General features: G+C 44.5%; 1 protein-coding gene across 3 annotated transcripts in view; it reads right to left on the reverse strand.

Moving 5' to 3' along the window:
* Window positions 1-8,912: 8,912 nt before the first annotated feature.
* The window catches only part of ZC3H12C (zinc finger CCCH-type containing 12C), a 45,912-nt gene continuing 39,958 nt past the window's right edge, over window positions 8,913-14,866 (reverse strand). For all 3 annotated transcript variants that reach the window (XM_040544085.1, XM_040544087.1, XM_040544086.1), the window contains one exon: window positions 8,913-14,398. In XM_040544085.1, the coding sequence (XP_040400019.1) occupies window positions 12,999-14,398 (1,400 nt within the window). In that variant the 3' untranslated portion in view covers window positions 8,913-12,998. The remainder of the gene's footprint in view (window positions 14,399-14,866) is intronic.

The raw sequence follows: 14,866 nt of genomic DNA on the forward strand, positions 1-14,866 counted from the left end.
TCTGTTCATTTACATACTGGACCATGAAAATGAATTCTGGAGAACCTTCTTTCTAGCAGTGACTTCAGTATGATCTGTGTGACTTTCTTATATGTATTTCTCCCAGTCTCTGAACTGGTTCCCACTTCTCACCTTGTCTTAATACTGTTATTTTTTTAACTTGCTGGTGTTTCATGCCATTTATTTTTACTTGAAGAATAGATTTCAATTTATATCCTTGCTTGCTTTAATGAGATTAACTTTTGTTTCAGTGTGAGTATGCAAATTAGAACAGGGAATGAAGATATTGCATAATTACTAATTTCAAAACATTGTGGGGTAGAAAGACTTGAAGCCCCAGGACTTACCAAAAGAAATACTTCATTGTCTACAGAGACAGCTAACACAAAGTGAAAATGAGAGGCAGGCAGCTACGTACGGCAAGGTAACCCTTTTCTCAAACTCACTTTATAGTAGCAAAGTACTTTGGTAAAATTCACTGAGCTTTTTAAGTATCTATTTATTGACACTTGCTGGATTCTTCAAAGAGCACTGTAGAAAAGAATACCGTCTTTCTACAGTCATATTTCGGTGGTGGATTATTTTATCAATTTAAAGGTAAAAATGCCTTTTTCTTCCCCAGTGATTTTGTAAAGTTGTGCTTTGCCTAGGTCACTAAAAGTAGCTTTGCAATCAGGAGATTGACGGATGAAACTGTTTTCTGAAGAAAAGGTGCTCTAACCTGCATTTGGCTGGACTTGATAATGTATGTATGAATAAATATATATTATAGACTGCAGATTTCTAATATGGTACGCGGCATCAGGCCTTACTATGGCTGTATTAAAATGAAATATACAAGTAGCAACTTCTTTTATATGAATTTTGATCTTGAGTAGGTTTAAAAATAAAGCTAACAGTGTTTAAAACATGACTTAAAATATTGCAGCATGCAGAATGAGTATGGTTCAGTTGTCCCCTGATATCAAAATCAGATTTATTTACCTTCATCTCTGTTTTTATCCTCCTGCAAAAGCCAGTTGTGTCTTGGCATTTACCAGTACCAGGAAGCACTTCACTGGTTTCAGTGGTGGTACCTTCCCCATCTACAGTTTCTCTCACTGCCAATCTCCTCCCACACCCTGCCAGGAATCGCTGCAAGACTTCTAAAACACCAGTGTTGTTAGTACTTCTAAATCTTAACCACACATCTTACTTGCTTGTACTCAGGCCCTGGAAGTTCCCACTTTCTGTGCCAGCAAATGTTTTGTGTGGGAAGCAGGCTGCAGTGTAAAATGTGATGTGGTGTTCCGATGCGTTACGTGCTGTGGTTGCGCTAGTAAACACGAAACTGTGCTTTGAGGGCTTCTTACTTCTAAATAGCAATTCATTCCCTGTGCTTGTTAAACGATGAAGAGAGTCTGGTAATTAAAAGTCTTTTCCTGATTCCCTCTGAATAAAATTTGGGTTTATTAATACTTGCTGATGAAACGTTTCTTTAAAACAATCACAATGAGAGGTTGGCACTATAAATCAGTATTTTAAATTCAGCATTCCTATTCTGTGTGTATTCAGAATATAGTGTATTTAAGGAAGATCATTGTCAAAAAAGAAAACATTTCTCAAGCCACTTCAACAATGAATTTCCATAAAAAATAAACAAGTAAAATACGCATTTTTTTGGTATCTTCACACAGAGACACAATAAATTTGACTCACTGTGGAGATTTCAATCAGAGAACTTCAAACTTCAGGAGAGAAGTAAATTTGAGAAATTCTTTGTGCTGTTCACACAAATAGTAAACATTTCTCAAAAGGCAATAAACTGAATAAACTAAAACACAGAGCTTACACAGCTGAACCACAGAGCTTACCCAGCAAACAGCACTTGTATGATGCTAAAAGGAAGAGATGTCTGAAATAGTATTGGCTGTGATTGAATGTTCTACAAATATGTCCTATATCTTGTGTATTTATCCACAATGCAGCTTATTTCAGCCACCTTTGGAAGCAGTTTTAACAGTCTTACTAACGTCATGCTCAGTCGTCATCTGTGTTGTCTGCATTAGCAAATTAATCCTGTAAAATTATTCCCTGAGTGGATTTTAGGGTAGGCGCTTTGTAAGGCTAAAATTTGCCATCAAAACTCTACTGGTATATGCAAAAAATAAATAAAAAAAAAGTTGACTTGGGCATGCAACAGTTGTTGAACAAAGTTGGCCCTGGTTTTTGTGAGCTGAAATTCAATGAAGGTTCTCCATGTTCTTGGGGGGGTGGGTCTTGGCTACAGGAAAAACATTTTTCTTAAATCATTCTTTTCCGGTGTTCCCTCATTCTGCTGGCGTCTTTAAAACAAAGTTCATTCAGACATTAAATTCAGGAATTTGATACTTCAGAGCAGTTACAGTAAAGTACGGCTCTTACGATGTTGGTGCATGACTCTATTTGTTGCTTTTGTTTAGTATCTTTGCTAAATCTCCTTGACTTCTCTGTGTCTTTCTGTGCAGGTTACAAAAGTACGATCTCTTGCAGCCCTTAGGATAGGAACGAGGTAAAGATCAGCAGAAGACCTGGGGTCTGCCAAGGCCTGCCATTGCGCTTCTGTAAATCTGGACAGTTTACAGCACTTTAAATTAGGTGCTACCTGGTCCACGAAGACTTTTCTGCAAGGACCAGGAAGTGCTATTAAAACATTTCAGTAATGCTCGGTTCTCTCTGATCTCTCTAAATCTTTCCTTTGTTGTCTTTTCCTGGGAGAAAATCCTCTTTTAGAAGTACTTCAGTTGTTGTTCTCCCCCCCCTGTAAAACAGGAACTGACACTAAGCTATCAACCTGTAACACGCGATGGGATGTGTTAGAGCGAACGGTGGTGTGACCACTTCGGGGATCTTGAAGGCTTGGACCACAGATGACACAGTGTGGGAAGCCTGCCTCTATATCCAGCCTGGGTAAAGCGAAGTGAGAGTAGATACTTTCCAAGTTTTATTGGTTTTCTACACAATTTCTAATAGCCTTGATGGTACATGAACAATGTCAGGTAACTTTTTTAATGTCAAGCGACTGATTTAGTATGTCTGTACATACATTTCCAGTGTAAGATCCTGTTGCTACCTGCCTTTTTGTACGCTACTAGAACGTGCATACTGTGTATACGTAACTGCAATGAATTGTGCACCCTGCACAAAAGCCTGAATAAATGGGTTTTAATGTTAACCTGAAGAATCACTATTCTTTTGATGATCAGTCTTGCTAATTGTTAGACTGTGTCATTTTTCATTTCAATGGGAACTTTCAGTTTGCGGTACCAGTCCATAGCGGAGTTTCCATCTGTGTGTTTTGTGCTGTGGTCAGATAAGCCGTGAGAGACCGGATTTGCAAAGAGTGAATCACTCCTGAAGGAGAAGATGGGGACGGGTCAATAAGGCACTTGGTAATCAAGCTGATGGACAAGTGCATTATTGGGAATATACCAAACCTCGACAGCATTTCTGCTGGTCACGTTGCCTTCATGCACAATGTCTTTCCAGACTGAGAACTGTGCGGGTTGATCCCTTGGAGGAATTATCTGATCCTGTAAAAAGTGTAAAGCACGGGTCTGAAATTATTGGCCAAAACTGCCAAGTGAGGGAGCTGCCCCAGGGCCCACGAGCCTCCCGTTAAGCCTGGATGCTGTCTCGGTACCCGCACCGTGCCTCGTGGAGACAGCCCGTGGGGCAGTGTGCGACCTCCACCTTCACCACCAGCTCAAGCAGGACCACCACGCGCAGCCCTTGGAGCACGGGGTTCAGGTTCAGGATCCTGAGAGGGACCTGAAACCCTGCGCGGTGGGATTTCAGCCTCTGCTTTGCACGTTCAGGCCAGCACTGGGGCTTGGGACCTGCTTGCCCAGCACCCATCGATTCCTTTAAAACCACTCCTGACGCCTCCTGTTCTCTGTGTGGCCCATGCTGGTGATAGGGATGTTCTGGGGCTGAGGGGAATCAAGGCACAGCAGCCTCTAAAATACAGGTAGCAGCAGCTTTATTTCTCAGTTGCCATCTCTAAGAGGGCTGGGAGGAACACTCGTGTGCACATCTCAGCTTTGTTGTCTCTGAATTTTACTGCGAGCCAGACTTAGTGTTTCTGCAGTAGCTGCACCTGGGAGCAGCCTCCTTCCTCTAAGTTGTTTACTTCAAGTTTCTAATGGTGAAAGGTAACGAGGCACTTTCATGCAAATGCATTTCAGTACAACTGCAAAATGTTCCTGAGGATTTTATTTACCATTATGTTGCCTTTGCTGATCTCTGCCCACAGCGTTTCTTGGCTTCTCTTGTCAGTGTGCAGGTTCCCTGGTGAATGTGCTGCGGAGAGGGAATTGTGCAAGATGACGTGTAATATATTTTTAAGAGCTTGATTTAAAAAAAAAAAAAAAAAAGTGATTTTGACATAATGAAAGCTTTGGGCTATTACTGCTGCTGATGGCTTTGTTTGAAATGTAGCAGCTCTGCCACAGCTGTAGAGGCTGCCTGTTTGCCAAGGGCCGGCAGGGCTGGATGCTCCTGGGCTGGTGGCTGCAGATTTACAAGGTGAAAATGGTGCCTGGGGTGAAGACCACAGGATGTTTCCCATTTGGGGTCAGGATTTTGCCCTGATGAGGATTTTGCTATTGCTGAATTTAGCAGGTGGGAGGTTACCCCTCGATGCAGGTCTGTCTGAAGTGTCTTTGTAGCGGATCTGTGTGACGAAAAACGCTGCGTGTTGGTGATGGGGTGTCCTGCGTGGACATCACACCCGTGGATAACCACCGTGCACGAGCAATGCCTGCTCCGTAAGGCACAACACAGCCTGACCTAAAGCCGTGTTCTCCTTCCTTCTGCAGTCCCGTGTTTCAGACCTCAGCTGCCTCCATGCTCGGCCTGGGCAGGGTAGCAGCAGCAACCTACGTACGTCCGTATTTCTGTATTTTGTTCCAGTCTCTGTGTAGGACAGTTCCCATTTCCCATGCAGCCCTGGCCAGCCCCCCATGTGATTATCGCTCCTCCAGGCCCCAGCCGAGGGCTGCAGAGTATCAGGTCACCGAAAGTACGGCAGCAGCCCTGGGTCCGGGCCGCAATCGGGGGATCTCTGTAACGCGAGCCCGGCTGACGTAAAACACCCGCCGGGCTAGCGCTGATCGCCATCTCCTCATCCCCCTGCTTCTGTTGCCTGCGCTTCAGCAGCTCATGTAAATTAATAGCAGCGTTTAATTTCCTCTGTACCCACCTGCTGCTCTTGGCAAGCTCGTCCGTGGTGCGGGGGGTGGAAGCAAAAGGCCAACCCTCGCTTTGGGGGCTGTTAACTGGGGACGCCAGCAAGAGCTGCCGTGATGCCGGTCAGGCTCTTTTTAAAGGCACCACAGGATGCAGTCGTAGCCTGGTAACAGCTTTTCCCAGGTAGGTTTCCCAAGCCTACCTTGCGTGATGCAGACGGGCGGCTCCTCATGGGAGAGGGCACCCAAAGACCTGACTGCACCAGGGAAGCTTCTTCCTGTGGTGGGCCCAAGGGAGAGCTCGGAGCCCTCCAGGGGAGGCCTGGGGAGGTCACACGAGCACCAGCAGTTCAGAGGCTTAAGCCAAAAAAAAAAGGCTGGATTTGGCATTCTCGATGGTGACTTAACTACTCCCCTGGGCAGCCTGTTCCAATGCCTCACAACCCTTTGAGTAAAGAAATGTCTCCTACTATCCAACCTACACCTCCCCTGGCACAACTGGAGGCCATTTCCCCTTGTGTTATCACTTGGTGCTGGGGAGAAGAGCCCAACCCCCAGCTCCCCACCCCTTCCTTTCAGGTAGTTGTAAAGAGCAATAAGGTTCCCCCTGAGCCTTCTTTTCTCTAGGCTAAACAACCCCAGCTCCTTCAGCCACTCCTCATAAGACTTGTTCCCTAGACCCTTCACCGGCTTCACTGGCCTTTGGACATAAAGGTCCCGGTTTTCCTGCAAACAAAAGACCTCTGGGTCTATTGTGTGGAGACACAAAGGAATTGATTTAGAGAACAACTTCAAACACGTGGCCAAACCACCTGCCAGCGCCGTGCAGCTCAAGTACATGGCCAAGGTGATCTGGCCTTGGGTCACAAGCCGTCTCCTCTACCCAGTGGAGGCAAAGTCATTCACCTCCACCCGGCCCTCTGCTGACACACACTGTGCTCAGGCTACAAGTGTTGGTTTCCTGAACAGCAGCAGTGGGAAGTCAAGAAACCATGGTTTATCCCATGGGGCACCCGCCTGGTGCAGAGCAGCCGGTAGTGCCCTGCTGAAGGAGCTGTGAACATCCGGGACAGCCCCACCCTATCCTATCCCCGTTTCAGACAATAATGAAATCAAGGCGCTTGCAGTCTAGCAGCAGCTCAGGGAAAAAAATAAATCTCTACAAGGTAAAGGCAAAAACCTCGGGGAGGTTGTGAGGTTGTTCAGGAGCCAGACGAGCACCCAAAGAGTCACTTCTTCTCCCCTTGTGCCCTTGTGTAGCATTAAAATTGCAGGGATTCTGGGGGGGAGGGGATCAGGCTTTTTCATCACAAAATGTTGGTTCTGCCCAGACAGAAATATCAAAGGGACCTTTCCAGTTCCACTCCAGTGCCCCTGTTTGCCCCGAAAGGAGGCAAAGCCACGCTCTGCGCTCAGCCCCGGTGCAGTAACACAGCTGATGCGCGCAGCTGTGCAGCGCACTCCCATCAAGCGTGTTACCAGTGGTCACAACTGATTCAGGGCAACGCTACATCATTTCTCAGGCCAACCACTGGCTCCATCTGCATCCACCTCAGCCCTGCCTGGCTCCTTGCTCCAGGGCTGGCAGGCCGAAGGAAGGGGCCCAACAAACCCGGCACGCTGACCCCCGCCAGGCAGCCGAATTCGGCACAAAGCCAGCTTGGCAGCCCTGTGCCTTTTCACGTCTCTTTCACCACAGCACGGGGCCTTCTGTCGTATCTTTGCATGCGTTGAATAACTTTGCAATAGTCTCAGATAAACCACTAGGGTTACACAGTTAAATATACAGAGATGTGTAGCAGCACTTGACCGGAGACCAGCTCCGCTGGCACAGAGTCTCCATCCAAATTCTGCCACTAAATGACCGGCATTGCTATTTGACCCTGGAGTTTCCGTCTTCTCACTAAGGGGAATGGCCAGCAAGAGCCTATTACATATGAATTACTGCATTAAAAATGAAGTATGATCATTTTTGTGTGTTTGAACCGCTCAATCGTGGCACTGTCATGTAAATTTACGCTGTGCAGGTAAGGACACGAAGCTCTCTATGCACTCCCTGCTAACTTCTATGCTGCTCGAGATTTTTACTTTATGAAACAAAACCAGCCCATCAGTGAGGAAAATGAATCTTTATTGTTTTCTCTAAAAGCGGAATCTGAGGTACATGTTTCTTTTTTTCTTTTTTTTTTTTTTGTATGGTTTAGACGGTGGTTTTAAGATGTGAATTGTCACCTCACAGAAACAACACAGAACAACCAGTGAAGGAACAAGGAGCAAGTTTGACAATTGCTTTATCACGTAGTCCAAACATGACTTTTTTGCCAGAGCTGGCTTCAGGACAATGTTAAAATCTCGCCTACTCAGTACAAGTACAGAGATAATGAGGGGAAAAAGAACTATGAAACACAATTATTGCTGCTGTATCTGCATTTCTGTTTCCTTGCACGATGTTCTGTAATATGCTGGTAAAACATTTCTTAAATACCAGTATAATTAAGAACATTGTTCATATAAAGTAACCAACCAGCCAACCTCACTTGTTAAATGAGACTTCATCAGAGAACAACAACAACAAAAAGGCTGTCTTATAAAAATGGAGAGGTTTTTAGGAGGTGTAATTGTTACAGCTTTGAAACAGTGAGGATGAGATGTGCAGAAGTGTCTGAATAGATTTTGTTTTCCGCGTGCTTTCAGTGTTGGCAGCAGCAGTGAGACCTCACCTCTGCAGGGCAGCAGGCTGTTCCCCAGCTGCTCCCGATGCGCTCCTCAAGGCTCTGACTCCTCCAGCACTTGCACACATGCCCATCTTTATTCGTGCCTTCTCCAATTCCACCAAAATCAGCCAATGCAAGCACTCGTGCTGAAGTCAGGCATGTGCGTGAGCACTCAGGAGACGGGGCCCTCAAATGGCAACTGAAGCTGAACGAGGGGAAGAGACCTACTGCAGCCATTTACACTTTAGATGTGAACGGATAGGCAGAGGAATAAACAATTCAAGCACGCATTATGCCCATCCCTCGAGACCTGAAAACGGAAGATGGAAAATGATTTGCAGCACACTCACAGCTATTAACAGCTCAGTGTATTCGGTAGTGCCTGCATAAACAGCTCCTGTATTTCACAGACACCAGCGTACTGCCTGGTAATGCGCTGCACAGAAGACCCAGCGTACGGGAGTAGGATCCACACGCGTGGAGACGTTCTACGTGTGATAGATCACGACACCACCAGCTCCTGGTGAAGCCTTAAGATATCCATGAAATGTATGAAATGCATGCTAGAACATCTGAACGTGAAGTCTGAACACATCTCGTGTTATCTACCGAAAGGTTAGCTGGAACAACCGTTTCATCACACAGATGATTTTGGGATTAGTTACAGGGTTAGTCTGAACAATGCACACACACACATTGAATTCCAACAAAATTCTTAGACTAAACTTCTCTATAATTTACAAAGTATATAAAATGCATGATTTGACATTTAAAAAAACCTCAGCCCTTTTGTAAGAAAACAAAACAAGGCCATAAGGTTTTGTTTTGTTTTAAGCTTTAATATTTTTTTTTTTTTTTTTTTTTTTTTTCCAACAGCTTAAGTTCCTATGCTAAATAAAAAATATAAATGACACTCCACCACGGCCTTATAATGCAAGGAATAAATTAGCAAAAGTCACACTGTAAATCAAAATAAATAATTTCTAAATTATTTTTATTAAAAAAAGGTCTCTTTAATTGCACAGTATGTTAATTTCTCAGTAGCAATGCAAAGTCAGTTGGGTGTTGTATTATTCTAAATGCTTTAGACAGTACGAAAAGCATCTCGCTCTTTTTTTTTTTTTTTCAAGCTTCACACGTCAAAAACATCAAAGTTGGTCAAACCAGCAACTGGTAGAACTGACAAGGGTTTTGGTAGTCTCGCGAGGTGCTGCGGCACCTCTCCCCCGGGCACTGCGTCCTCCCTCTGTCACCCCGCGGGGACAAGAGCCTCCGGCTTCCCGCTCCAAGTGAGGTACTCCGGTTTGCACTGACGGGTTTGGTATTTTTGGAGAAGTGTTCACCATTAACTACTACTTTCACAGCAGAAGGTCGGCAACAAGTCAGCAACAGTCCGCATACTCAAAGGCTGCAAAAGTCCCCTTCAAGGGCATCCCCAGGCTGGCACTCCTCCTTTTTGGGGTGTTCCACGAACACGGCAGACTTCTGGCTCTCCTCGGAGCTACTCTGCAGCGGAGCACCGAGCGACAGTTCAGACATACCACAGACAACGGGACTCCTGAAAGGATGTGGCCTTACCTCAGAGCATTAGCGGTAGTTGGCAAGTGAGTTTAAGGTATTAAAAAACAAAATAACAAAACAACAACATGACATTTTGGGATTTTTTTCAAAAAAGACATCTTAGTGATTAACACTGTTGCAGCCCGGGCACGTTGAGCTCAAAGTCAGGTATCCACGGGGCATTTTAAGAACTCTAAATATTGGCAACACACTTCATATACAAAACTGTTGTGGGCAGATGCCTAATGTCATCGTGCCCTCAAAACACCGTGTATCTACACACCATTACTGAGGGAGCTATAATGGCTTGGATTGTATTTAAAAATATGTAGTTTCTGCTAAGTATCAAAACAACTCTTGAGTAGTGAAGACAAGGGAAAGCGCTGCCCTCTTTTTAGGGGTGGGACAGGCCTAACTGTGCTTTATTCTCTCTAACTCCAGCACTTGCAGCAAAGACAATGTTAACGAGCCACCTTTTACTGTTTAAGATGCTACAGTTCAGTTATTTGCATCAACGCAACTACACCAACAGGCGCAGTACTGACCAGTACCATCGCGTTCGTGCTTAGCACTGGTTTCCTCTCTACAGGGTGCTAAATCCACAGACTGATCTCCTCCTGGAGGGGGAGGTCACACACACCTCCTCCTTCCCTCTGCTACTCACGACAACAACAAAGGAAATACCAAGGCCAACGCTTTGTCCACTGCGTGTTTTCTTTACCCAACGTAAGAGCCTAAGGGGAACTAGCACATCATTGCACAACATTAAGAACCACCAAATATCTCCCGTTCTTATACTTTTAAAGCATTTTCAGTGCTTCAGCACAAAGCACAGACCGTACGGCAAGGATTCCCCCGCCACCACCACGCTTCCAGGGGCCTGATGCCGCACGCGGCGGTGCCACTGCCGGCAGCTCCGACCTGGGCACGGCGGCGCTGCTCGAAGCCTTCTGAGGCTCGCGTGACAGGGAGGAAAGATGAAACGCCTCTTTTACATGCACACGCTTCTGTTCGCGTTTAAGGAATTCATCTTTTGGCAGAAGTGAATTCCTACATAAAAATGAATGTAGAAACTCATCAAAAACACAAATACAATAATTGCAGTACTAAAACAGCTGCATCTACACTATGGTGTAGTACTTCAGTGTAATTCAGTTTTTAAAAAATCTTAGAGTACAACTGAGATGAGACCCATTTACCACTCCAAACCTCAGCGCTAGCGCTGCATCAACCTCTACGTTCAGACATGCTCTACAGACAGCGACCCACCAAACCAAGGGAAAAACTACTGTCAAACAGACAACTCAGGCTAGATTATGTACAGCACCTCCTGTATTGTCACAGGGACAGGCGAATGCAGATCCCACGCCAAATCAGCAGTAAAAGCTGTCTGGAACACTACTTCCTGAATTAGTTTGCTGAACATGGTTCAGATTATTGAATATGTCTATAAGCACAATGCTCTTTAGAAGCATTTACTGTATACCCAAATCCTACTCACCGCAACACATGGTGTCGCGCAAGTAGTGAAAATGTCTTCGTATTCAAAGGTGCTTGGACATCATTTTCAGGCAGCATTTTACCTTTATTTTAGTGAGTTTACACTACAAAGATTTTAGAAGGAAGAAGATGCCAATAGTTTCTTTCTTTCTTTTTTTTTAATATGTGAAATTGAGACAGACACCTAAATAAATATCTATTTTTACTCGCCTAAGTCTATTCTATGTCTGAAAACTCTAATTTTCCAATAAGGGATAAAATGTTGCCCAAAAGACTATAGTTATACGTTTGTGTTTCTACTAAATCTACAAATCAAAATAGTTCTCAGTTAAAAAGATACAATTTGTATCAACAGTAAAAGGTACTTTCTGGTTCTTCAGGGCCTTTAAATTCCAGCAAGTGTACCAAAATTATCAGCAGTAATAGTGTAAACTAGGGTTTTTTTTAACACTGAAAAACATTACAACGGATGGAAACCTAAAACTGTAGGTAACTGACTATGTCATGTTAAGTACAACTGACATCAATTGCAAGATCTATTTCTATTTTATATATATATATATATATAAAAGCTTACGAGGTGCTAGTAAAACCCATGACTTTAACCAGAAATATCCCTTACTAGTACTAAAACAGACTTGTTTTGTCTGTTTCTAAAACTACACTATTTGTGGCAAGAATCAGGCCTCCACGATGCAACAGGCCAAGGACTAACCTCAGGAACACATACAGCCTCTTCTCTCCCCGCGACCCTCCCTCCCCAACCAAAACAGAAAAGACAAAAAGTTTAAGTTATTATTTTGAGCTACAATATCGTTACCATAGTGCAGTTAATAAACGTTGCATATCCTCAACACACAAACCCTTTTCAGGCCAGCCTTGATAAATAGCAAGAAAAAATCAAACAGTATCTTAAATACAAAACTTGCATTGAGATAATTAAATTCATTTAAAAACAGGTAAATATTTTATGAAAAGCGTATTTTATCCAGTACACTGGTGCAGCAATACAAAGAAAAACACATAAAACAACTAAACAGAACCCTATGATTTCAGGACCCTTTCTACTGACCAGGAGTACACAAAGCTGGAAAACAGCACATGGGAATTGAAACAAGGTGGCCTGTTTTTAGGAGGTACTGAGTGTTTGCAGTTTGTGGTAGGTTCAAAGGGGGCTGCAAATTCTCAGCACCTTTGAAAATCAGGCAGTAAGGCTTTCCACCTTATCCATAAATAAGTAAAAAATAAAAATAATACGAAAAAAATTGTCCTCTGATTGCATTTGATCTTACTAATCAACTGCATCAACAAAACATGTAACTATTTAAACAAAACAAAGAGCAATGAAAAGTGCCGTACTATAAATTACTAATATATCGTTACCCATTTCACCGTTAACTGGTAACTCAATTATTCGTTTAAAAAATAAAGTCAGTGCTGTAGTAAATCTTTGTTTCCTATAAATATGATTATAGCACACAAAAAAAGCCCACAAAAACAAACAAACAAACAAACATGGTGTTGTAAAAAGTTCAAAAACTTGGCTTGAAAATTGTCTGCTGGAAGAAGCAAAATCCTCTCTCTGCAGGTCGTTTTGACACCCCGCAGCCCAAGTACAAACATCCAGCAAGTTAAAAAACAAAACCGAAAATCGCAACAACATGTAACAAGGATAGAAAGTGCTGCATATAAACCCCTGATGCACCAAAGATTATAACCAGAGACGACAGATTTTTTTTTTCATATATATATATATGTATATATTAATTTAAACTGGAGCATCCTCCAGCCATGAAAATAGCCATTTAAAAATTTTCAAACTAGAACACAAAACATACCGGGTACTTCGGATGCATGGGGCTATACATACAGACTCCATGATACAGTATTTCACATAAATGGATTACTATATAACCTCCTTGCTGAGAAGGAGATCCCAAATGCTATTGTAGCAAACCTCCCTCAGCATTAGAGCTGAGCTGAAAAACTACTAGACACCACAAAGATGCATCATCTCTCAATAACCTAGCTGAGATTTCTCCACTAAGATGGCTGCGGCGAGCTGCTGCGCGTCCGTCACGTGAGGGTTTTTTTTCATGACAATCCTCACAAGATCGGGGGGGAAGATGTTGCACAGGTTTATGTAAACCTTCTCCCTGGTGTCTTGGTGCCTCGGGGGGTCTTGAGGGATTCCACAGTAAGGTACGCGCCAGGTCTGGTCCTGCTGTTCGGGCAGGCTTTGGAAGGCAAACTGCTCGTAGCACGGCTGCGTGGGGTTACTGGGCAAGGAGTAGGTCTGACGGTAGCCGTAGGCATCAACCCCGTAACTCTGCCTGTCCCAGCTTCCAAGCCCGTCTTGGCCAGAAAAAGGCTTCCTGTGTCTCAGTGGAGAATTATCGTACAAACGCGAGTCCGAAATGCTGTCGATTCTGGTGGACACGAGGGCTCTCCCCAGGTGCATGGTCTTTGAGTGTGGCGAGCTCTGAGACGCTGGGTAGTCGTTTGGGCAACTAGAACGAGCACCGACTGCTGGATGCTGCAGATGCACAGCCATGTACGGAACTGGAGGTTTGTGGTGATGCTTTGGTTCTTCGTGACTGTAACTCTGCACTCGTGTTAGAGGCTCGTGGTAGCTCTGTAAGAAGGGCTGGGAGTTAAGGCGGCCGTGGGGGTGCATGTGCTGGCACTTCAAGTTCTCCTCCAGCTGCGGGTCAGGCGAACTCATGTAGGAGCGGTCGCTGTAACCCACGTAGGAATCACTGCTGCCACAACTAACGCTCCCTTCACTGCTGCAGTCAGAAGCCACAGAGCTGATCCTATAATCTGTGTCCAAGGAGAAGCGCCTTTCGGGACTACGTGGACCAGATATACTCAGACTTGAATACGCATTCAGCATAGAGTAATACCCTACATCCACGGGAGACTCACATTTTGGATACTGGTCGTAAGGCATTGGCGTTCCGTGATTTTTGGTTGCCATCATCACTGTAGGAGGATATTGTCCCTGTGGTCTTTGATCCTGAGGTGGGAAATGAACTCCGGATGGAAGGCCGTTGGTTAAAGGTGCAGTACTTTGGGGTTTTGCAGCAGAGGAACTTGGTATGCTAACTAAGGAAGGTACAGACCTGGTTTCCAATTTGTTTTTGGTGGGAAGCTTTTCCTCCAAGTCTTGATAGACTTGAGTCCTTATACTAGGATCCGATTGCCTTTTCGGAGCGGCACGCTTAAGCTCAGAAGTGCCATCATTCTTAGTACTACAGGGAACACTATTGCTTTTTACCAGTCCTCCTTCACTTGTAGTTTTGGCAGCTGTGCTTCTAGACATGGCACGAAGCTCATCAGCTACAGATCGCTGAGGCTGATTTCCTCTTTCTGGATGATAGTATTTGCACTTGTGTCCATAGGTACATTTCTTCCCTGTTAACACAAACATAATGAGATTAAAAACGTGCAGTAACATCTGTTAATTGTTAAACAACGAAAATGCCTCTCATTTAAAGTTTTGCTGACAATTTGAAAGATTGATCAGAGGGCTGCAGCACCTCTCCTATGAAGACAGACTGAGGGAGTTGGGGTTGTTCAGTCTGGAGAAGAGAAGGCTCTGGGGAGACCTTACAGCAGCCTTCCAGTACCTAAAGGGGGCCTACAGGAAAGCTGGAGAGGGACTGTCAGGGAGTGTAGTGATAGGATGAAGGGGAATGGCTTTAAACTAAAAGAGGGGAGATTTAGATTAGTTATAAGGAAGAAATTCTTCCCTCAGAGGGTGGTGAGGCCCTGGCACAGGTTGCCCAGAGAAGCTGTGGATGCCCCATCCCTGGAGGTGTTCAAGGGGATGGGCTTGTTCACGCTGGATGGGGCTTTGGGCAACCTGGTCTGGTGGGAGGT

Source organism: Cygnus olor, chromosome 1 (genome assembly GCF_009769625.2).
Source record: "Cygnus olor isolate bCygOlo1 chromosome 1, bCygOlo1.pri.v2, whole genome shotgun sequence".
Lineage (NCBI taxonomy): Eukaryota > Metazoa > Chordata > Aves > Anseriformes > Anatidae > Cygnus > Cygnus olor.